The following is a 25378-nucleotide window of genomic DNA, read 5'->3' on the forward strand; positions in this document are numbered from 1 at the left end:
ATTTTATAGGAAAAGTTAAGTAATGATCAATCAAAAAAAAAAAAAAAAAAAACAGTGTGAATGCTCAATGAGAAGTTCAATCAGTAAAGCTAAGAATACTAATTTCACTTTCAATAAAGCAAAGCTTCCTTCTTTGTTTGAGCATAAAAGTATTTATACATTTATATTTAATTTCGATATATTTATTTATTGTTTTAAAATATTTACTAAATATAAAAATTTAAAATTTGAAATGCTTACGCCTTAATACTTCAAGGCCTATGCCTCGCCTCATGAGGGTGAGGCATTTGCCTTTAAAAACTTTGCCAGAAAATGCTAATCTCCTAGCGAATTAGGTATTGGTATGCAGATTCCAAAACATGGTACAAGTCTACCTTAGGAGCAAAAAGTTTGCTCACCTTAGTGATCCGAAGGAATCCCAATTTTTTTTTTTTCAATATATTTCCTTAAATGTTACCTTAGGAGGAAAAAAAAAATTAAACATAAATAAATAAAAATCTAATCTAATTAATTAAAATCTAAGGTGAGTTATGTTTTGATAAGACAAAAACATCAAAAATGAAAAATATATATACATATATTATTAGATGCCTAATAGTTAAAAGAAAATTACTCTAAAATACCTCAAATTCTTAAGTGTAATATATACAAGTCTACTCCTATCGTACAACATTTTAGAACAGGTAACGTACTACGTTCCCATTCCATGTACCGGAACAATCCATGTTCCAGGTAACATAGGACAAAACAGTTCCTAATTTCCACCAATTTGAGTCCTAGACAAGACTAAATTGATTCATTAAAAAAAAAAATCCACAAAACACCTCATAACCAATGCCATCTCGGCTCATAGCAAAACAGAACAAAGCCTCGTAAGTAATGTCACTTCAAATTATAACCAAACACCAAATAGCCTCATAATCAAGTTCACCACAAATTTGACCACTACAATACTTCATAACTAACCACTAACATCATTCATAAGTAAGGCCACAAATCTTCATAACTAAGTTTAAGGGGTGTATATATACCATAGAATTTTCCAAAAAATAAAATAAAATAATGAGCGTTAAATGAAAGTAAATGATAGGAGAAGGATAAAAATTTAATTACCACTCCACGAAAAAAGAAATCTCATATCTATCAACTGAAAATATCAAGTCTACTGTACATTCAACAAATAAAATATCTCTCTTTAATTTTATTATTATTATTATTATTTGGTGAAGAAAATGAAAGAAAAGCAATGATGAATATTAAAGATCACTCCTATGGAGAAAAGGTAACAACTGCTACTCACAAGCTTTCCAATGCAAATCCTCCAACAAGAATGAAAGTATTAATGACCAGCACTGTACAAGAATTCTAAGCTCCAGGTTATGTTTACTCATTAGTAATTAGGATATTCTAAGGCTACGAAACAAACAAACAAACAAACAAACAAACAAAAAAATTTAAAAATTGAAGATCTTTAATAGGATCAGAATCTGTCTAGTAAGAAGAAAAAAACAGCATGTTCATGTAGTAAGATGTAAGGTAACAAGATCCGACCATACCAGAACTGAAAGGATGTCGATCACAAGCTAGAAGGCGGCTTCTTAGATCATCTACCGTCATTATCTTCACAAAGTTGTTCTCATTGTTGATTCAATGATTGTAATTCAGCTTGAGTAGTTTAGCTGCTGTCATTATTGGCATCGAGTACAGGACCCAGTTTCTTTTTGTCCTTGAGGATTTCACTCAGAGGTTTAGGACCCTGAAACTCTTCTGACGTAGTTTGGGTTGAATGCCCTATCAGCCCCCCAGAGGAATACCCATTTTCTGGGGCTTTTCTCTTCTCTTCTTTGATTTGAGCAAGGGTCTTCGGCCCGGTAAACATCGTAGATTCCTCGGTTAATCTTCTCTTCCTTGAAACTGGCTTCCTAGAGATTTCAGATGAAAGAAAATGCGGTTTAGACTGCCTTTTTTCCTTATAATGCTGCCTCGGCCTGTTTGAAAACGAGTCCCTAAACCGACCATGTTGTCGCGACCTTTCTCGGCTTCGATCAGCCAGAAAAGAAGAGGTGTTCGTGTTCCTTCTTGAGAAACGAGTGACTGGAAGACCATCAATGACCCTGTGTTTCTTAAGATGGTCTCGGAGATCCACACCTCTCCGACCATCAATTACTAAATCCACAGTCAATAATTTCCTCTTTCGGGGATCCAACATTTTCTTCTCCCTCGAGCACCCATGAACTTTTCTGATGTAATCAAATTTTTGCTCATAATTATCAAATTGATCATGAGAATCACGTCTCTCTAGATCGTTCAAAATTCCTGCATCATGGTACGTAGGATCATACTCGACACGGTCTTCATAATCATACCCCAAGAAATTACCATTGAGCTCCCTGCCATCCCTATCAACGGAAAGCAAGTATTCCTGATCATCTTCATAGCCCAAACCTTCCGATATATCCCCTACAAGAACATCAAAACCTGGAGATGATTCTAACCAGTCTTCTCGCTCAATAGGACCATCCACTTGCTCCTCCGAGCTCTGATCAGTGCAGACAAGAGATCTGCTTTGAATTAAACCCTTCTCCAGAAGCAATGTGTCTGACCTAACTGAAGTTTCTTCACAATCGGATGTTGATAGATGAGGAGAAGCACTTTGATCTTTGACATTATTAAGAGCTGATTGAACGTCCTCTTTAAGCATACTCTGTATTTCAGCTTCTCTCTTAGGAGCAGCTTCAGATGGAATTGGAAATGTTTCTATTGGTGCAGATCCTGCATCACTTCTAGCAGATGCCTTATTTTCCAAGGGAAGTGCACCAGTGACTTCAGAAGATTTCCAAGCAGGTGTACCATCTTCATTCGGTCCGTGTAGAAAAGAGCATCTATCGCCTTTATTGCAAAACCCATTGAAATAAAAATAACAGGGTGCATTGACCTTGTTTGTGGGTGCAGAGCACTGAGATTGTGGAGGAGCAGATTTGGATGACACCTCGGTATGTGTATCTAATGGCTTTTAAAGAAGCAAGAATAAGGTCAGATTACATTCTGTAACATTTGAAAAATGACTATAAGACAAAAAGATTAAACATTACAAAACACAAGCAATATAGATTTAGTAATGTACTTATTAAAAAAAAAAAAGAATTATTAACGTACAAATAAGTGGAAGATATATCACTGAGTTTCAATAATCAAGACAAGCGAGTAAATTAAATGGGAGAGAGAGGCAATTAATGCCATAGACTTGATGCTGATTTAGAAGAATTTTAAGGTCTAGCCCACTGTAAGCTGAGTTTCTGTGGTTTCAACTCCCATTTTCTCAAGCCAAGTGAGACCATGGTCTTGTATGAATCACAGATACTTGCTGACATTCAACATGAGAAATCAATTCTTTCGGAGTCTCCAACATAGCTGCAAAAGGAAAGAGAGAATCCCTGGAGAATGGAAGGTTCCAAAGCATGCGTCATTTCAAAAGAATAGCAACAAAACTTCACCTTACTTGAACACTTCTGGTTTGAATTCTTTCATTCTTCCCGATGAATGAAAGAAAGGACCAAAACTCCCACTTCACAGCGAATGAGAAGATGACTCACTGCTTCCTTGTCAGGTTTACACATAAAACACCAATTCATATGCACTTGCCTTCTAATCAAAATATGAGTAGTTAGCATCTTGCAATGTGCCGTACACCAACAAAGAAAACCACCTTGAGAAGCAGCCTTAGTATGCCAAACCCTTCTCTAAGGAAAGAGAGTCCCCCATGACCCACAATGATCTAATAATAAGATTTCGCACTAAACTAGCCAGAAGAACAACTCCATCAGGCTGAATCCCCTCCACCACCAATGCTTATTTACAATAAACATTGCACCATTGTCATTGTCCAAAAGGGGGCAAAAAGTATAACAAAAAATGATATGAAAGCAAAAATATAAAATCTTACGTATTTATATTCAATTTCTTGACTATGATTGAGACTAATCTATTTATTTGGGGGACTTTGATCGGATATGTCAACAACATACAAAAATATAGTGGGTTTCATTAGATCAAAGGATTAATATTGCATCTTTAACAAATCAAGCACAATTGAAAGTGACGCATGCCTTTCTGCGTCTTGCACCTTAGAAGCACTTTATTAAAGTCACCTCGCCTCAGGGGTGTTGAAACACTCATATGTGCTTCGTGCTTTAAGCACACGCCTCAATGCATTTTGACACCACTAGTATTATACACCAACAAAGACATGTTGAACATCAGTCCGACATAAACAAAATATTGAAGTTCATAACCTTTCAAGTATAGGTCTTAGATTTCACTTTTCAAAGTTGAAAATCTACACACATGCCAACATCATAGATAGTGTTATACACCAACAAAGACATGTTGAACAGCAGTCAGTCATAAACAAAATATTGAAGTTCATAACCTTTCAAGTATAGATCTCAGATTTCACTTTTCAAAGTTGAACATCTATACACATGCCAACATCAAAGATAGCATTTAATAGTTACTTTATAATAAACTAAGAAAAATGCTAGGAACCCCAAATATTTTACAAACATTTTTACCAAATGTCTCACATGGGTGTACAGTGTGGAGCCCACACCATGTGGGTCATACACCCATTTGAGACATTTAGTAAAAATTTTGGTAAAATATTTGGGGTCCCTAGCAATACTCGTAAACTAAAGAAAGAATAGTTTTATGCCTATATCAAGGCTCTCTATAGCTTGGTGCAATGGTAAAAGAATGGACTATCAAGCATGAAATGCAAGTTGATTTTGGGGTAAGACATAGCTTCAGGATAGATGTCAAAACAACACAAATCATTCGGGACATGGCTATGACACAATATGTGAACACACCAAAATGACAATTTTCAAATAAATTAGTACACAACACATCTAAGAGACAACAATTACTAAATAGAAATTTTTAAATGTCTACATAAGAATAACAATTATAAATTATTGCTTTATTCTTTACATTAAAAATATATTTATATTTTATTAGACCAAAACAGTAAGAAATCACATGTGCAAACAAAATATCTTAATATCTATTTAGAAAGCTCTATTCATAAACAAAAATAAAGTTTTGGACATTAGAATTCCTAAAATTAAAAATTATAAAATTTACACATTCACCTTCACATAGTCATCTCAATCACACTCATTTTACTTGCGCCTAGTTTCAATTAAAACTCACACATGATGCCGTAGACTTAGAGACAGCATCTCATATGGGGGGAGAGTTTTTCCTCTACTTATTTCATTCCAAGAGATTCAGAGAAGACAAATAATTAATGAAATTTGATGAATGCAAATCAACATTTCTACAGAAAAGAACACAATCCACAGGTGAGAAGTGCTTACAGGATGTCTAAAAGCACAAGAGGGATTAAAACAGCTCCCTGCCAACCAGTACCAGCAATCTCTCGGGTTAAGCCTCGCAATCTCACTATGTCGATACTCGCATTCAATCCCCTGCAAAGGCAAAGATTTCACATGTAAAACTTGCAACTTATTCGAGCTTTAAGCTCTCGATATTCAAAAGTAAAGAACTAAATTAAAAATCTATGTTAACAAACACAGATACATAAGAGACTTACATACATACGCATTGGTACTAAAAAAAAAACTAGTAGTTTTTGTTGCTTCTAAGTATATGGATCTATTACATTTGATACTAATCGAAACAATTTAACGACCAATAATCAGAAAAAGGAACTAAAACAAAAAAAAGAAAGGCAATAAACAGCTAAATTTTGGGGAAAAAATCTCAATTCTGTGATATCAGCTGGAAGAACCCTAACACAAATATTGACGGATAGCAAAATGAAAATACGAAAAGCATTCGTGAGATGAGCATAAGAAAGACAAAACCTAGATTGCCACAACAGAAGTGATAGAATCGAATCAAAATTCGCAACATTGAAAACAAAAAACAAATGGAGAGAAATGATGGAGAGTGTGAAAAACCTTCTTGCAGGTGAGAGGAGAAGCCAAGAAGTAGACGCAGTCGGTGTTTCGCTTCTGTAATTCTTCTTCGTCCATTTCTGGAGATAGAGACAATGCAGAGTGAGAGAGAGAGAGAGACAGAGAGTGTGTTGATTTTTGGGGGTTTTATTGCAAGTTTCAGGATTTTTGAATTGTGTGGATTTTGCAGTGAAGCCTCTGAACTTTTCTGTATTTCTGTATGTCTCCCTTACATTTGTGTTTTTATTACTTATTGTTTATGTATTATGCTATATTTGGATCTTAAATTAAAAAATCATTTTTACATATTTATTTATTTTTGTTCATAATAAGTAAAAAGAAAATGAATTTCTTACAATTATCTATTCTTATTTTTACCTAAATCTTACTTCACTTAATTTTATTTATGTACTGCATCTTTTTTTCTTTTTTTTTTTTCTCATAAATTTATGATCTAAATACAATACCAATATTTGAGAATTATGGTTGAAAAACTCAACAAGAAATAAGTGGGTCTTTTTCTTCTTTTTTTTTCAAATAAAGCTTGCCGATTTTCATGGTGCTGTTTGGTTGTTGGAAATGTTATGTAGAAAAGTGGCTTAAAGTTTTTTTTCATGTTTCAATCAAATTTTATACTTTTTAAATTTATTTAATCTTGATGTACATTAAAAAAAAAAAAAAAATTTAAAAACTTTAAAGTAATTTTAAAAAAATTCCAGAAATACAAAAAAATACAACAAAAAATAATAATAATACATTTCGTATTTTGTAATTTTTATTTAAATTTTTTTACAAATATTTTACTGTTTGAGTATATTTAGATTAAGTACATTAAAAAATTAAAAATTAAAAAATTCATCAAAAACAAAAAAATACAGAAGAAAAAACCTCAAAAACCGATTTTCAAAATCTAAATAAAATAGATAATATTTTTTTAGCTGATAACTCCAAAAATATTCCAAAAAAAACTATACTTCAACTTAACTGCGGTTTCATCAGCAATGCTGGTTCATGAAGATGCTATTTTAACATAAGACAGTTCATAAAAACCCTAGAAAATGAGAACACTCGGGGCACATCGTGATGACACGTGTCCTCAACGAAGCTGTATGCATGTATTGCTTCAAAATTCACTTATTCTAACAAATTTGAGTTAAACCGTAGTAAAACAATACTGATTTCCTCCGAGTCCATCAAAATTTGTAAACCATTTGTTCTGTATATCTGAGTTCCTTGAGTAAGCCAGAGACCTGCAACAAAGCAAAATCGAAAGGAAATGCCTTAAGAGGAAACTAACATATGGGTTTGGATCAATATCAACACATGAAATGCAAAACGCTTTTTCATACCTCGCCTTGTGAATAGTCGTTCGCCTTGTCACCAGATATATGGTTCATCATTCCAGGGGGGCCGCATACCTGAACAAGCAACAGAAACCGACTTGAGTAATTGGAACCAGATATGAAAATAACATAATAAAAAATTTGAGCACAAACAATCTTAAACTACATGCCATGCTCGTCGAATGCAGTGCACATAAAGACTAGAATTTTTGGTTCGGTTAGTCTGCTTTTTAAGTGATTACTTTTATGCTGATAACCTTTTAGATGAGCGAACTGTGATACATTTTAAGGCCTTGTTTGGGAAGACTAAATAAGTCCACACTTTTTATCTTTTTATCTTTTTTGGGTCACATCAATCAACATCTCCTCTCTCCTTTTCTACACATCTTTTTATAAAAAGTCAAAAAGTGTACTTATTTAGAACATCCCAAACAACCCCTAAGTTAACCTTTTGGTTCGGTTAGTCTGCACGATATCCCAAACCTTTGAATAAATTTTAAGTTAGGAACATTTTTTTGTTTCACCTGTTCTCGTTATTTTATACAATTTTTGTACCTCAAATTGCAGAAGCGGTTTCTATATAATGCAGCTTTAGAGCAGAATATAGGGATAGGGAAGCGTGCTATATTTGGTTGAGAGATTTGGAAAGGGAAAGAAAAAATATAGGTGAAATGTGAATAAAATATATCTACATTTCACTTAGTTTCACACATTTTTTCTTTTTCACTTTCCAAATCCCTTACCAAATCCCCTAACCAAACACAACATAAGTGCTTTAAGGCTGTGTTTGAATTTTGAATTTGAGTAGGCGATTTTTTAAGGGAAAGGAAAAAGAAGAAAAGTGAAAAAAAATAAAAGCTAAATGTAACAAAAAAAGGGGGACAAACTTACAAGGATAAGAGTATCATCACTAGGACCAGGTAAGCCTTTGATGGCCATATCCTTCGATATGTAACCTGTGCCTCCATTCCAATTGTTTGACGGTTTATCAACGGTGTAGAATATCTGCAATTTCGCATCAGAGCATAGGGTTTCCAGTTCAGAAAAAAGTCCAATGTCAGGAAATAAGACAAGTTTAATACTGAAACAGTCGGTACCTTCAAATTTGGGTGGCTAGCAGCAAGCACGTCAAGCTTCTGTTTGAGCAGTATGTCATCAGGGGAAACATTGGCGTAGAGCAAAGAAACCTGGATGGAAAAAGTCATCATCAAGCCATAAAATTAGTCTTACTGAGACAGAACTCATCATGAATTATTCAATAACATTTCACCTACGAACTAATAATATGAAAATGTATTGAGATTGGCTAATGCACAACATGCACACCATATCTCCAAATATTTCCAATTATGACCAAACCTTCGAGTCATAACTATGATAAAATTGACTGGAACAATCTAAAGATTGAGAATTACATGCAAAATATAAAGAGATAATAGGTTACCTGTGTGTTGTCCTCGGGATTTTTTAGAATAGCCTCAATTACCTGAAGCATTGGAGTAATGCCTGTTCCACCCGCAATCTGAGTGAAAAGTATACGTTCACATTTCAGATAAAGTAACCATACATATGCGTTAAACTTTCACAATTACAGTGGACAAATCAAAAATATATACATCAAACATAGGGACATCAAATAATATAAAACATGTATATTAGAAAGCAATGATAACAAAGGGGATGAGAAAAGAACTAACCACCCAAATTTCCGACTATCTTCCTAAATATAACACTCTACTACGCTGACTAATAACCTTCAAATAAGTGTAGTTGTATTCACATATAACCTTTGATAGTGCTGAATGGAGAAAAAAGATTCATGTAGCCAATCCCACTTGATTGGGGACACAAGGCTTAGGCCTAGGCCTTGTTTAGCTAAAAAATCAAATAGCCACTACAAGTTATCAAATCATTCTCTTTACTTTTCTGCACTTTTTTTGTAAAAAGCTAAAAAACCACTATCAATTCCTAAACACCCCCTTAGTTTAGTTTGGTTTGGTTTGACATTAAACAATGGAGGTGTTAACCAGAGAGCTGAAGAAAGGCATTTTTTGGAAGTTTGGAAGCATAACTTTTTTCTAAGGGTGCATTTTGGCGGCGACTTTTTTTTTTTTTTGGCAAGGTTAACAATATAGTGCAACTGCCATAGGAACAGAGCACTAGAAAACCTGAGGTTTATAAGGGCTCTGTGAGAAAAGTTGCAGAGGAAGGTTTGCACCTGAAATGATATTTCACCCCTTGCAGAAAATCCAAGTCGTTATATGTAGAGTAAATTACATGGCTGTTGGGCATAAGTATTCTAAAGATCCATCCTTAAATTTGAGCATTTTTTACTTGCAATGTCTTCAAAAGTTCAAATATAAGGTATATCCTCTAGATTGTTTTCTTTCCTTTTTTTGAGTAAAAATTAGTACTGAAGTAACCTCCATTGTCAGAAGAAATTGAGTTCACAAGCATTTAGTACCAAATAAAATAAATATATCTAGGGGCTCTATCTGTCACTTAGAAACTTTAGGGATGGCAAATTGAAGATGATGTCTATGTATTTTTTAAAGCATCATTGATTCTCCTAAGTGCTTAAACTAGTTTAAATTCATATGTGATCAAGCACTGCTAAATGTAATTCATAAAACTGCAATAGTTACGTATAAAGATGAAGCATGTCATCAGTAGGATAACTTTATAAATCCAATAGAAAAGACTAATTCTGAGTTAAAATCCTACAAACCAGATACAAATTCATTCATTTGTTTCTTGCCCGAACTTTTCACTGTTTTCTGCCTTGATATTGAACAAGTATGCCACAACATAAACTTTCAAGGAAGATAACTCGCATTAGTTTCTAGTATAATATTATGACATTTGAGAACAAATTATGAATCTTATTTTGAAAACTTGAACATTCTTCAAACCTGCACACTCGCAGTCTTTTTTTTTTTCCCCTCATGGACTCCTTGTTTGTTGGAAAGGGTGAGGGAGGAGGAAAAAGAAAAATACGCTACTCAAATGATTAGTAATTAAAAAATACATAAACCTTTGCTCTTCCACGAAGGTGTTCTACAAAATTCCGAACCTGAAACTTCTAGATTCCTTGGAAATTTAACTAAGAATTTCTGTCGCATTTATGACTGTGGGTGAGAGGTGTGGTTAGAGGTAGTCCGGGAAGATGGCGGGCACTTCAATGGCCTGAGATCACCGGAGGTGGAGAGGAGGAGGTCAAGGCAAGCTTGGAGAGGGAGAGGTTGGCAGTGATAGACCTTTGAACACTAATGTAAAGTATGAGAGAGTGTTTAAGCATGAGACTTGGTTGTATTGTTGTTGTTGTATCTCGCTGCATATACGATACGTTATATAGGCCACAGGAGTATTGGAGTCCAAGCGAACTGTTGGGCAGATGGCTCGTTCTCCTCAACTCTGCCAGAAGTGACATAAGCCCTTCTGCCGTCTGTGGCTTGCCGGCAGGCGGAGAGCAACGTTTCATGGCAGGCAGAAAGTAACATTTCGTATATGCATCGGATTACATGAACGTAAGGTCATTGTTGCCTCTTCTCCAAGCCTGGTCGAGATGGAGTTGTCTTAGCAAGAAGACAACCATCTCGACGATCCCATGACCTCAGCCGCCAGTCCAGTATCCTCCGATGATCCCGAGCAGTAGTGCCTGGGTCCTGCTCCCAACCCAGGCATCCAAGTAGATAAATGGGCCAGGGCCCACCTTAGTGTTTAAGAGAGCCAGGGGCTCGCTTCCAAGTGACCAAGTAGGAGAATGGGCCGCGGGCTTATCTCAATGTTTAAGAGAGGGGTTCGCTTCTGAGCGATCAAGTAGGAGAATGGGCCGCAGGCCTATCTCAATGTTTAAGAGAGCCATTGTTTATCAATCTAAGTCCAAGTGAGCCGGGGGGCTGATTGTATTGTTGTTTGGCTTTGGAGCGAGATATGAAGGACCATGGGCCATGGTGCTGCCTGTTGCAGGGCTCTTCATATCTAGATATATTTGGGCTTGTATATATGCTCCCGCTTAGGCTAAGCATATAGTTTTGGTTGCCTTGGCACATGGCGCCCATGGGGCTCGCCATGTATCAAACATACAACATGCAAGACGCGGTGTCTTATTGGTCTGCCACGCAGGTGTGGTTTTGGTGATGTGGCACCTGTAGGGCTTGCCACGTATTGAGCTTGATACAAGTACCCACAATGACTTAAGGCATGCTTTTCAAAAAAAGAGTATGGCATGCCATGGATGGAGTACGGATAAGAATAGCCTCTTCAGATCATCACATTTTAATGCAAATTTGTCTGTATTACTAGTTGAAAGCTAATAGCTCTATCCTTCCTTTTTCCTTCGTCTTATATTTTTATTCATTACTGTTAACCTTTTAGTTGGACTTCCTTGAATAGTGATGAAATAAAGTGGACACATTGATGCCCTATCCTTACCATTCCAATGTGTTTCTTCATATTGGGACTATATCTGAGCTTTTCAATAGGCCTGCAAGAGAAAAAATGGATCCAATGGTAAGAAGAAATACAGAAAAATACTTGCCTACTGGTTGCTCATGTGTATGTCTTACCCTTTCACTTCCACTACATCGCCTGGTTTTAAGCTTGCAAAATGCTGACTCATTTTCCCATCTGGGTACACCTGCAACAATTTGTAAAGGTAAAAGGCAATAAAATTTCAAAATAGTTGCACATCTATAGAGCAAAGAGCATTTTCATACTAAGCAAAAAGTACAGGCATACCTTAATCAACAAGTCAAAGTATCCCTTAGAATCAGGATCTGATATAGGAGTATACCTAAAAATGGCACAAACTTGAGAAGATTTTCAACAATTTGACTAGAAGTTAAAATGTAGTAGGTTATAATATGAGAAACAATGTAATTCAAATAAATAATCTACATTCCACAGGAAAATCATTGGGGAAACCATTAAAGTGTGTTAAATGAAGTGATATAATTTAGAAACAATGGATATGCAATCTTAAAATTGAGATTCTACATGAATCGACAATAAGAAAGTCATAACTGATAACACCAATTCCCTTAAGAATTAACCCGATCAAGAGAAAAAAAATGGACAAGAAGACTTACGGGCGAATGACATATTTCGTTTTTCCTTCAGCATCTTGTCCTAATGGAGCCCTTCAGTAATAAAAGAAAGGTGGTGAATACGGCTGATATATCCAGTAAATTAATCCAATAGCCACCTTAACTCCAAATTGAAATCTTAAGACACAAAAAATATATATTATTAATATTATTTTACAAGTAGTTCCTCTTATTGAGTATAGCCAAACATACCTTGTAATAATGCATGATGCTACATCAAGACCCAAATTGGCAGTGGGATCAAATGAAAACCTAGCATTATGAGGGGAACAACACAGTTAGAGTGAACGATCTTTTGATCAACCCAAATATATCGTAACATTCCATTGTAATTCTAATGCAAGAGAATTCGCCGAGCAGCTCTTACGACAGAAATTCATTGAGCTTTTACCAGCATGCATATGACTCATTGACATTGAACTAGAGCATATCATGTAATTTCAACAAATGAATTCATTTCTGTTTTCACTTTGGTAATAATAACGATGCCTTCCTAGCTTATAAAAAAATTATAATGATGCATTTATTAAAATCAACATTTTGTATGTTTTAAGTGTTATGCAATGCACGCAGCATAAATAAATTCCTATGGGTCATCCAATCCACCTTAATCATTAGATATTTAAGTGGAGGTACTTCTGGAAAGACAAGATTAACTAGAAGTTTTATTAATTGATGCAACGCACCCTCTCAAAAGAAGATTTAATTGAATCAATCTATTAAATCAGTAATACTCGTCACTATCGATCATGTTAAAAACTTCTTTATGGTGCTACCTTGATATGTAGACAGCCAAACCGTTCAACTTCAACGAAATGAAATAAATTAAAGTTCTATGTGGAACTTTGAAAGTTCATTTGTGTCTGTGGTGTGACCAAATTCACCCTTCTGTTTTAATAATCATATAGCCATGATCAGCTGACTAAAAGCATCACTGAAATTTACAGATTAAATAGGCAGCTGATAGTGCAGCTGAAAATATGACAAGACTACTTTAAATATAACATGGTTTCATTGATCAACAAGTATGCAAGTAATTTAAAACCAAAATACATCTGAAGAATAATGGTGACAAGAGGATGACCTGAATAAGTGAGTATTGTGGCTGACCTTTGCTCTGTCTTGCAGCTTAAACTCAAGCCACTTATTTGGATTGAGGGCTGGGGAAAAGAAAAAAAAAAAAAAAAATCATCACTTCAGCTTAGAAATTATAATGCAAAAAAAAAAAAAAAAAAAAAAAAAAAGATGAGTATTTGTGGCATTTGGCTATACTATATGTTTAACTGTTACCACAAACCCACAGGAAACACGATATTAAACTCATAAAAAACACCATTGCAACATTCCAAACCCATAACCAAAAGACCATGGGCAAACCAACATCAACATCTCTACCTGTAGGTTCAACACCCCCTTCTAATTAAAACCAAAATTAACATTATTATCACTAAATTCCACCAATGGATCTTTTGCACACCCATTAACAAGGTCTCAATTATTTATTAATTAATGCATCAATATATGCATGTATATGTATTGTGTATGTGTACACATATCAAGAGGTTTCGCAAATCACCAACGAGCACTCTCTCTCTCTCTCAATTATTTATTAACCCCTGATCTCAACATACAAGCACGAATCTCTTGAGCACTTCAGCGGCGGATAGCAGCATGGGCAAAGCACTCTGCTGCGGCAAGCGGCCGGTTCTTATTGCATTTCTAGAAAGAAGGCCTTTCTCGCCCATCCCCCTAATAGACTCCACTTCTTCACCTTAACCTTATCTTGAAAAAACAAACTCATTCAACAATATCTTAAGAAATAGTAAGTTTGAGCTAGCTTTCTTCAAGTGAGAGAGAGGATCGAAAAATCTCGCCCCCATACAATGGAGTACAATCTCTCTCTCTCCCCCTTAGCTTTGAATAAACCCCCCCCCCCCAAACAACACGGAAGTGTTCTACTTGGAAAGCTTCCACTCTACCGAGCAGAACTTTACAAAATCCAACCAAAGCCTGATCCAGCGCTAGCGGGTTGATGTTAATGCACTGCTGCCACTTCCTTTGCTACCAGCTTCTTTCAGTTTGAAAGTGTAAATCAAGAAGCTAAACTCGATCTATCTTTCCGGCTTAGCCGAACTCCTTAACTCTTTAACCTTTTTCTTTTATATAATCAAACTGCTGATTCAACTATGGAGTTGGACCAGTGGACATGGCCTGCTGGTACAGGTCGTGTGGCTGAGTTTGATGCCCAACGTCCTCTCCCTTTCCCTCAAGGCTAGGCCAGAGTAAGCAATTCCAGTGTAAAAAATAATAATAATAGATCTGAACTCAACTTTCTAGCATGATCTATTTGCTTGGAACTTTTGTGAGAAAAAAATTTGAACTTACATCTCTTTCTTTCTGCTTTAATCCCAGCCCTTAAAGGAAACTAGCTTCTAAAATTAAACCATTTAGATGAATAAGATGGAAATTAAATCATTACATTTTATATAGTAGAATTTCTATCTGGTATATACTGTTAAGTAATCCAAATTGGAAAAAAATATTGGTGGACTAAAATAGACTATGATCACATCCAAATTCGGTCTTACCAGTTAAATGTACTCATATTGGTCCCACAGTCAATGTCTAACAGATTGCTAATCAAAGACGAGCAATATCAATGTCATGTTTTAAATTTTAATGCATTGAGAGAGAGAGACTCTTACCAACTTTTGGACCCATATCTTCATTGATTTGATCTAAATGAACCTGTAAATTAGCAAACCAGATTTTGTTGAGGTTTTCATTATGAAATTAGAATGAAATAGCTTATCATTAAAAGTAGTTTAATACCAGTGTTCCCAAATTTCTAAAATTCATATGTTAAATGAGTACAGGAAAGAACAGCTTTGATAGCTGGATACTAGGTGAGATAAGAGAACCGCTGCTTCCATTCCGTAAATTAAGAAAACCAAGTTAACCACTGAATCCCAAGCTTCGATCAAGACGAAATCTACATTATAGAGTCTTGATTACTACTGAAACTGGATACATGATTTTGGCGTGATCGTATGGTTTTCCCTCGTGTGGAGATGGTCAATGTTCAACTTCTTAGGGTAATTACTGGAGCATTATTGAATATCCCAAAGTCCAATTTCGAAATGCAATTACACTCACTGATGATATGCTTGTGCACATCTAAAAATGCCAACACAATCACATTCCCAACTACTTCAAACTGCCCAACTATTGATGATGAATATTTTCAATATTAACAACACTACCAACGAAACCCAAAGTCCACAATCATCAAGAGATTTCAATCCACAACATGTTGAACAAACCCATTATTCCAAGCATTCAAAGCCCTTAATACAAACATCTAATTGAGATTAGAAATTACCAAATTCCTAATGTCAATTTCCATAATAACTATAGCATTATTCAGAATATTCAAAAGTCCAATTTCCAAATGCAATTACACTCAAATTCCATATTGCCATAAGCCTTTAACTGATGATTATACACATGTTCACATCCAAATGTACCAACATAATTCAAACTACGCACTTCAATCAGGTAAATTCGAACACTTTTAATACCCCTAATACATAATTCTTAAATTCTATATACATACTCAAGTTTGATGACTTATGATGAATATTTCTTCAATATTAACACTACCAAAAAACCCAAGTCCACAATCATCAACATATTTCAATCCACATACTTTGAGCAAAACCCAACATTCAAAGCCCTCAATACAAACATCTAATTGCAAAGAATTCATTTTCAGAAAACGGCACACTTCATTTCCATAAAGTTAAAATCAAACCCAAATGAAATTGAGATTAGAAATTACCAAATTCGGTGAAGAAAAGTAGTAGTAATACGAGATTCCACCAGAAATCGCAGTAATTGCTCCGAAGGGAACTCGAAAACTGGGGAAACTCGATTTGGGTTGGTCACGAAATGCGTGACTGAATGCGATCGGTGCAGCTTTGGCCAGTCTTTTGAAGAACATCGCCATTTTCACCAAAGAGAGAAGAGAGAAGAGAGAGAGAGAGAGAGAGCAGTGAAATGATGGTTTTGAGAGAGAGAACCTGCACTTCCAGCCTCCGAGTGATCCAGTGGTTTCGCATTTCCTGGAAGAGTCGAAGAAGGAATCTGACGAGATCGAGACCACCGTAAGGTGCGTGATTCACCAATCAATTAATGCCATGTGGCCAAATTCATCTAGGCTTTTAAGCTTCTTTTGAAAAAATAAAAAATAAAAAAATAATAAAATAAATAAAAAAATCATGTTATTGACTTATTACGATCATATCACTGCTCTACCCTTTTTTTTTTCAAAATTTTTTTATACGCTTTTTCCATGATAAATCTATATAATAAGGGAGGAAGATTTTTGAAAATATGTTAAAATGTATAAGAGATACATTTCATTTGAATGGTTGGGATGATTCCTAATCAATATCTAAGGGTCCAGATTAAATTTTTTCCCGCCCAAACACTCTCTACCCTCTCTCTCGTCCACGTCTGCCAAACACATCTCTTGAACTCTATCTCTCCACGTTCTCTCTCACGTTGGTGGATCTCTGTCAATGTGTTGTAGTACAGAGAAAGAAAGAGATGGGTGTTGTTGTGTTCACACACACTCTCTCTCTGTCTCTCTCATCTCTCTCTAGGGTTCTCACTCTCGATGCCGCCAAACCTACCCTAATGCCGCCGTCGCACTACCGTTACCAGAACCACCGCCAACCACATCAACCACGCCCCTCTTCTGCAGCAGCACCGTAGTCCGCATCTGCCGCTCTCTTCCATGTTCACCACTTGATGGTGCCGTTGTTTCGGTGCCGTCGCTTCTAGATCTAGATCCACCACTCCTCTGCCGATGATTTCACCACAAACACTCTCAACCGATGATTTCACCACTGCCGCCTCAGAGAATCTTCTGCCGAACAGACAATCTTCTGCAGACTCTCTGTTTTTCTCGCCCAAAAACAGCAAGGGGTTTGAACTACGCTTCGATTTCGCTTAGATTTTCTTTGCCCTTTCTTCCTATTTTAATCTATTTTTATGTTTTTGTTTTTTTCCCCTAAAATTTGTATATTTATATAATATCAAATGGCCCAAAAACTGACACCATGAAGAAGAAGCTCGATACCCGTTTTCCCGCTGTAAGTTTCTCTCTCTTTCTTTACTATGTTTTTTATTTTTGCTGCAGATGCGTATATGATTTTGAATTTTTGTTTTTTTGGGGGTTTGTTTTGTGTGTGTACCAAATAAAGTAGATGGGTGTTCATTATTGGATTTTGTGAAATCTGAGTTATGCTTTGTATAGAGTTTAGGGCTTTAATTTCTAAAATTTGAAGTTATTTATGTATGTGTTTGTATTTGATTTGGGTGTTCTATGCAACTATGAAAATGTTTGAGACCCCTGAAAAGCTGCCTCAATTTGACCCAGGGGCATAATAAGTGTCAACTTTTGATTTGTCACACACTCAACCATATAGGTCCCAACTCCCTTTCTACATCATTGTGAGTCTCAATTTTGGGTCTTTAGCATTTCTCGTGGAAGTATATGATTGTGCTATGTTTTGCTTTGAATTTCGGATGGATTGTCTTTGGCTTTGTTGTTATTAGGATTTTCATTGCTTTGGGTAGGTAGGTAGTAACTTTGATTGTGTATTTGGTGTTTTATAAAAATTTCGTATTTTTTTTTGTAGGAGACTCAAATACTTTTTTTTTTGGGATGAGTAAGAATTTATTACAGAAGGCACATGCACAATCCGTATGCAAAGATAAAAACCTGTACCCTCAATACAAAAACAACCTATTCTGAAACCTCTATAAAATTCAAAAATTGGTCTAAATGATAGTTGAGGAATTTGGTTTCTAGGATTAATTATGATGGTTGAGCAAAAGAGGTCATGGGTAGGATAAGTTATAAATAGAGATAACAAGTTGGAATTTTCATGGCCTTGGGTCTAGGAGTAGGAGAAGTGCAGTGAAAGATACTTTGATCAAGAATAATCCAGATATTATAATCTTTCTAGAAAGTAAAATTGAAATTTTTTTAGGAGCATTTGGGGGACTTGGAATAGGAGTTAGGAGGCCTTATCTTTCAGTAGTAGATCCTTCGGGGATTTTGGTCGGTAAGCTACAAGTAGTATTTAGGGTGTTTTTTGTCTATAAGGTTTAGAGATTTTGATGACAACGATGAGTGGCTTAGCTTATGGGGGTTTATGGTCCTAAGTCCTAGGTTTAGATGGTCGTTTGTTGGAGTTAATTGGTTTGTTTGGGTTGTGTTCGCCAAATTGTTGTGGAAGGTGATTTTAACGTTAATGGATTTGCTTCAAAAAAGTTGAATGGGGATGGAGTCTCAAGGCTTATGAGAGATTTTGATGCTTTTATTACGAATTGTGAATTGGTTGATCCACATTTGTAGTAGGCAAGGCTTTTTTTTTATAATTGCATAACAATATTTCTCTTATATGTTATTTATTTATTTATTTTTATTTGACTATTTTATTGGTGAAGTAAAATAGATGACTGTTTTTTTTTTTATTGGTGAACATTATAAATTTTATATGTTTATTTCTTAATTTGTATTAAGGTTATTCGGGGTTGTTATTTTTAATTGAGAGTTCTGTGTAGATATTCTCATTATAAACATACATTTTGTTTGGTGATACACACTATAAATATTTGTAAACCTTTCATAATTACAATATTAGGTAATTATGGATGAAAAATAATTTAATCATTTGAGTTTAAAATGAATGAAATTTAATAATTTAATCAATTGAGTTTAATAACAATATTAGATGTTACAGATGGAACATAATTTAATCAATTGAGATTAAGGTACATAATATTTTAGATGGACTTACGATAATTCCCACCACTTATATAATTAAAAAGGACCACATAATTAAATAAGACTTACCTGCATAAATCTAAATTATAACGTTATAAGTTTTAGTATCCAAAATTTAACATAAAAAATTTGCTATAAATTAAACTGAACCATTCGTAAGAATTCTTTATTTTGTTTTATTTTATTTTATTTTTTTGGCCTTTATAGATTTGGCCTCTTCTTCTTGGGGTAGCAAAGCGTGTTTTGAGGGGGAGAGAGAGAGAGAGTTAGTATGTGTTTTAAAATTTGAAATTTGAAAAAGTGAGGTGAGCGATAAAGGATGGATGGGTGGGTGGGGGTGAAGAGTTTTTTATTTTTATTTTTTTTGGCCAGTTGTGGCTTTTGGGCACAAAGTGTCTTTTGTTGTCCATCACTGCCACCGCCACCGCCACCGTCGCCTCACTTTCTTGGGAACAAATTATGTTTTTATTTTTGTTTTTGTTAGTATTTATTTTATACAAAATATAAAAAAAAAATTAAAATGTATTATTTACTATAATTTGAGTTCAAATACTCAAAATACATAAAAACACATAAATCATGCAAAATTATAAAATTTGAAGAATCCTTGACTGCTACTAAATGTTTGATTGCTAATGAATAAAGTTTATTGATTCTAAGTGAACTTTTAATTTCACTTAATTTTGAAGAATCCTTGACTGCTACTAAATGTTTGATTGCTAATGAATAGACTTTATTGATTCTTATATTCTTATTTTTTGAATCCACAAGTGTCTCTCTCTATCTAAGACCAAAAATGACTTTGACTGGAAACTTCCATAGCTTCTATGATAGATTGGGGTCAATAGTATAATGATTTCTTGATGGTGGTTATCACTTGGCTGGTGATATTTTTGAGTTTGTTTAATGGTTGCTCATGGTTGTTCTAATTCAAAAAATAGTATAATGATTCTGTTTTGGATAGATTGGGGTAAATAGTAATGTTTTGATTATGGTTGTTTTGATTCAAAATATAGTATAATGATTCTGTTTCTAATTCACAAAGTGGTAATGTTTTTTTTTTTTTATCCAGTTAAATTCTCAACATTAGAGCATTCTTTGTTTTTTTAGAAAATTTGTGTTAGAATGTTTGGTGCTGCTTTTGCCAATAACTTATGAGATTTTGTTTTGTTGGGAAAGAGTTGTTCGTTGTTCGATGTTCCGATTGTTCTCTCACCTTCCCTGATGAGGTCGATTTCTCTCTCTCTCTCTCTCACATGCAACCAAACCTGAGGCTTCAAGGTTTGATTGTTTATCTGGGTTTAAACTATGTTTATTGTACCCAGATTGAGGAAGAAGATAGATTATAACATATACATCCATCCAAATTCCAACATATTTAACAACTTTTGTCATTAAAAATAAAGAGCAAAATTGGAGAGAAGTTAACCTTTGAGTTCTAGATGAGGCACAATCTCCAAATAATCATTAAAGAAAAAAATAAAATAAAAATAAATTTGGCCAACTACGTGAAGAATGATGATTTAGAATGAGCATTTTTTGATAAACTATTTTGGTTCGAGAATGATTAAGTTGCTAAACTTTGATATAGTTTTTAGTCTTATAGGTGATGAGAACGCTAATGTTTTTGGATAGAAACATTTGAACAATAATAGATTATGGTGGTGCTGCTGTTTGAGGAAGCTGTTAAAGGAACTCATTGTTGTCGATATGTAAGCATTGAAGCCCTATTTTGTTCATAGTCTATTACTTTCATTCGTTGTGTAAGCTAATAGTGGTGTTGCAATAATCATGACTTTAGTCTTGAAGAATAGCAGTATGAATTTTTATGTGTACTATTTTGGGCTACTAAGGCACTAAATGTTGATCTGTGTCTTTTCCCTACAGAAACTCTTTCCAATATTTCTTCTTCTATTCAGTAAGGCACTAAATGTTGGCAATGGACCTTATTTTCTTATTATTTTATTTTCTTAATCCATTAGAAATTATAGCAGTGTGCTTGCAGCTAGATATTGATAGTGGCATGCAACAAAGGACACCGATTTATGTTATGAATGAAAGTACTTTTTATTGATTTTATTATTATTATTATTGTTATTATTATTATTATTATTATTTCCATTTTAGGTTTGATGTTATGGTTATATCTTGAGAGGTACTTTATTATATAGATTTGGGCTGCCATTCTCTCTCAATCTGGGTTTATTTCCTGTTCTTCAACTGGTTTTTCGCTTGGGATTTCAATGTGTTTCTGCCTTTTCCCTTCTCTTTCTGTTTTTTTCAGCTCTGATGGTTGTGTTTGTTTCCCTAGCATTAAGCAATTGTGGTGCTACTACCGTTGGGAAAATTGTAAAACACATGCTGCTGTTGGGAAAATTGTGGTGTTGTTGCTGTTGGGAAAGAATTGAATTGTTTGAGGGATTTAACCCATGTTAACCAGGTAATTTGATTTCTCTTTCTCTCTATCTCTATTTCTTTTTGGCTCTCCTTTCTGGAATAGCTATGCTCACATTTTCTGCCAAAAAAAAAAAAAAAAGAGTGAAGAGTAATTGAGTTATTGAGTAAAAAAAGAAGAGTAATTGAGTAATTGTATGTGAAGTCTGACTTCTTCCAAGATTTTTTTTTCTTGAAGTGTTGGTGCTGTGAAATGTTCTATTTTGGGGTTGGAATTGGATTGTTTTACTATGAAGCTTTTGGGTGGGGCTGTTGGCAAAATTGAGGGTTTAGTTGAAGTGCTGGTAAATTGGTGTTGCTGAAGTGCTGAATTTGGAGTTTATTTGGGTTACTAATAAATTGGTGTTTCATTTGAGTTTCATAGAATTTTGTTTCTTCCTGTGAATTCACTCTCTACTCTTTCAAAAGAAAAAAAAAAATTGTGCTGTGTTGTATGACTCTTTTGGGTGTCTGTCCACTTCAGATTTCTTTTGCTGTGTTTCTTTACATGTTTGTACCAACTGTTTTTTTTTAATATTATAAAACTTGCAGCTTTCTTGCTATTTTGAGGTTATAAAAATATATAAGCCTTTGGTTGGATTGTAAGGGGTGAGAAAAGAATGGAAATGACACAACACATCACATTGGTTTACTGCATGTAAAGGCATTATTGTCATGGATATAAACTGTAAGCTATGAGATTGAGGCCCTTGATCACCCATTTTGATTTATTTTAATTTGTTTTGGACCATAATGCATCTTGCAGGTAGTCTGTAGTTTATGGAAAATTTTACTTTCCTGTATGATCAAAAGGTTTAGTCATGGAATTCTTGGGGTTTGTTTAGAATTTCTTGGGTTGTGTCTGTTTGTTTTGCCTCTCCCCTTCTCTTTGTTTGATTGCTAACTATTAAACCTATTTTGCTATCAGTTTCTTCATTTTCAGTTTGGTTGTTTTAGGATCCGTTTGAAAGTGGAATGAACAAGAGCCTAATTTCCTCATGCTACGAACAATTAATCAAGCTGTCATGTGCTTGAATGTTTTTGTTGTTTTATTTTATTTAAATTTTGTCCTTCACAAATTTCACAAATTTCAATTACATTTTAATCCTAACATTATTTACAATGTTGCTTCAGTTGCCTTCATTATTACTTATAAAATGTTGTTGTCAGGTGTATTTTATTGCTTTAGAATTGCCAATTACATTATTGCTTTACTTGCTTGCCCACCCTCTGTTTCTTCCCAGTCCGACAAAGGCAATGGAAACTAAATCTATTCTACTTAGCTTCCTTTGCTATTTTTTAAATAGAACTTTGTGGTGATCGTTCTTGAATATATGTGTGAGTCTATAAAGTTGGAGCAAACTGAGTTTTCTCAATTGTGTAGTTGTATAAATTATAATTATAATTTGATCCTAACATTATTTATATCGTGGCTTCAGGACATGAGATTTCCTTTTGGAGAATATGAGATTACAAATTTAAAATTACAGTTTTAACTTAGTACTCCTGTTTATACTATATACGTATGAAATTGCAGTTTGAAATTACCCTTCGAACTCGCACTCGCAAGGTAAGATTGAGAATTGTTTCAGTCTTTTTTTCCGCTTGAGAATTGTTTCAGTATTTTTTGTTTATTTTAACTTAGTACTCCTGTTTAAATTATATTTTTTGGTAATTCTTATTATTTAAAAATAAATAAAGTCTAAAAATGAAATTAAACCGCGTGTGTTTCATCCTCTAATTTTGCTTCTCTAATTCCACCTCTAATGATGTAGAATTAAAGAGGCTAATTTTTTATAAGTTTTTTAAGAAGAAGAATACTTCTTTATATTTTTTCAATATCTTTATTAAACACTGACAAGACTCTACAAATTTGAACATGTTATGTATAAATTACAATTGCATTTTAATGTCAACATTAATTATGCCGTGCCTTTAGGCACGGGCATACAGTAGTCAATAAATAAATAAAAACACTTCTCAAAATAGACCTCAATCACCTCAAAGGTGATCATATGGTACTTGACGCATTAACATTCAGTGTGTTTGGTTTTAGTTTTTTAAATTTATTTTTTTGGAAATTAAGTTTTTTTATTTTTTTTTGTTTTAGTGAATAATTTTAAAATTTTAAGTAATTTTTTTACCTTTTAACATTCATCTTACTTAGATATATCTAAATAAGTAAAATATTCGTGAAAAAATATATTAAAAAATTAATAAATACATAAAAATATACTGATTTTTTTTTTTGTATTTTTGGTATTTAGTGAATTTTTTTAAAAAAAATCACAAATATTATACTTTTTAAGTGTATTTATATTAGGTGAATCTAAAAATTAAAAAAATTGCTTAAAAATTAAAAAAATATTGAAAACGAAAAAATACAAAAAATAAAATAGTAAAATTTTCTAAAAACCAAAACCAAACAAACTGATTATTGTCCAATCATGAATCATATTCCACCATGTGGCATAAAATATTCTGATTAGAGAAAAAAAAATGTCTCAAGAATTTAAAATTTTCTCACAATTCAATCCATAATTTTTTGATTTAATAAATATCATTTTTTTATTTGATTATACACTTAATAATATAAGACTCGCGACCCTTACCACATATATATTTATAAATGTAAAATATGGGTCTTTAACATTGTTGGAGATTAGAGTGAGAGATTATCTGCAATATTATCTTTCAAATTAGTTAAATATTAGTTTAAAAAGTCAAAAAAATATTATAAAAAGTCTAAAAAAAAAAATTTTAAGTCAATTTTCAAACCAATCTAAAGCTAAAATTAATAATGATAAGTTCTTAAAGTTTGGAAAAATTAAATTTTTAACAAAATTAAAACGACCTTCTTTAAAATTGTAATTCTCAATAATTTGTTAATTATATAAATAAAAAAACATGTTATTATTTGTTTATTTCTATATCTACACAATTTCTGCATCAGACCTACTCGGTCCTTGTTCTTTCAGATACAAATTTTATCCTTGAAAAATTCAATGTTTTCTTGTGGTAAATATCTCATATATGGGTTTTCCTTGAATGCAAGTATTTCAAAACAATTTTCTCATTTTTCTTCTTCTTTAAAGTAGTTTGAAAATGTTTCATGGCTTCCTCTACTAATATACTTTAGAAAGTCCCTTTCGTACCATCATAAAGAAACTCTACTTTGTTAGTAAATGTTGTACTCAATGCACAAATCTCCGGCTTATAATAGGATGAGCATATTTTTCAATTGGCTGATTGCAAGGTTCGACACAAAAATTATTCAATGATAACTCAGTTAATTGTAGCCTTACAGTTATAACAAATGAACTGAAATTTAACTTATCACACGATTATATCTCTATCTAATAATATGGATATACATAATATAAAAATAAGAACAACAAATGATGTGTCCTCTAAACTAAACCTATGATTAGATTATAAAACATGATTTGTCAACCAACCCAAGGGCAACCACATTTCACAAAACCAAGGTCTCAAGTCCCTACAGTCAAGGTGCAAGCGTAAAATGACCTGAACACTTGGTTATCAAAATGAAATAAAAAAAAAATTTAAAAATCCCCTACAGTTCAACCCAATACTAGTCTCCAAACTGTTCTATCAATTAATTGTCTGCTAGGCTCTGGATTGGGAAGA

At 33.8% G+C, this 25378-nt stretch overlaps 2 protein-coding genes across 2 annotated transcripts; both read right to left on the minus strand.

Moving 5' to 3' along the window:
- Positions 1-1304: 1304 nt before the first annotated feature.
- LOC114296133 (zinc finger CCCH domain-containing protein 32) lies at positions 1305-6868 on the minus strand. Its single transcript, XM_028240423.2, has 3 exons — positions 5985-6868; positions 5379-5489; positions 1305-3010 (listed from the first exon to the last, which is right to left on the minus strand). Exons 1-3 carry the CDS (start codon positions 6057-6059, stop codon positions 1676-1678), a joined length of 1521 nt encoding a protein of 506 aa, XP_028096224.2. The 5' UTR covers positions 6060-6868; the 3' UTR covers positions 1305-1675.
- Positions 6869-6881: 13 nt separating this feature from the next.
- Positions 6882-16683, minus strand: LOC114296140 (FAD/NAD(P)-binding oxidoreductase). The gene is made up of 13 exons (XM_082870293.1): positions 16274-16683; positions 15138-15180; positions 13517-13592; positions 12625-12684; positions 12415-12465; positions 12065-12119; positions 11893-11963; positions 11759-11810; positions 8769-8846; positions 8422-8511; positions 8216-8329; positions 7331-7399; positions 6882-7231 (listed from the first exon to the last, which is right to left on the minus strand). The coding sequence occupies exons 1-13, from the start codon at positions 16439-16441 to the stop codon at positions 7175-7177; spliced, it is 984 nt and encodes a 327-aa protein (XP_082726419.1). The 5' UTR covers positions 16442-16683; the 3' UTR covers positions 6882-7174.
- Between the last annotated feature and the right edge of the window lie 8695 nt (positions 16684-25378).

Source organism: Camellia sinensis, chromosome 5, assembly GCF_055761805.1.
Source record: "Camellia sinensis isolate YWXY chromosome 5, ASM5576180v1, whole genome shotgun sequence".
NCBI classification, from domain to species: domain Eukaryota; kingdom Viridiplantae; phylum Streptophyta; class Magnoliopsida; order Ericales; family Theaceae; genus Camellia; species Camellia sinensis.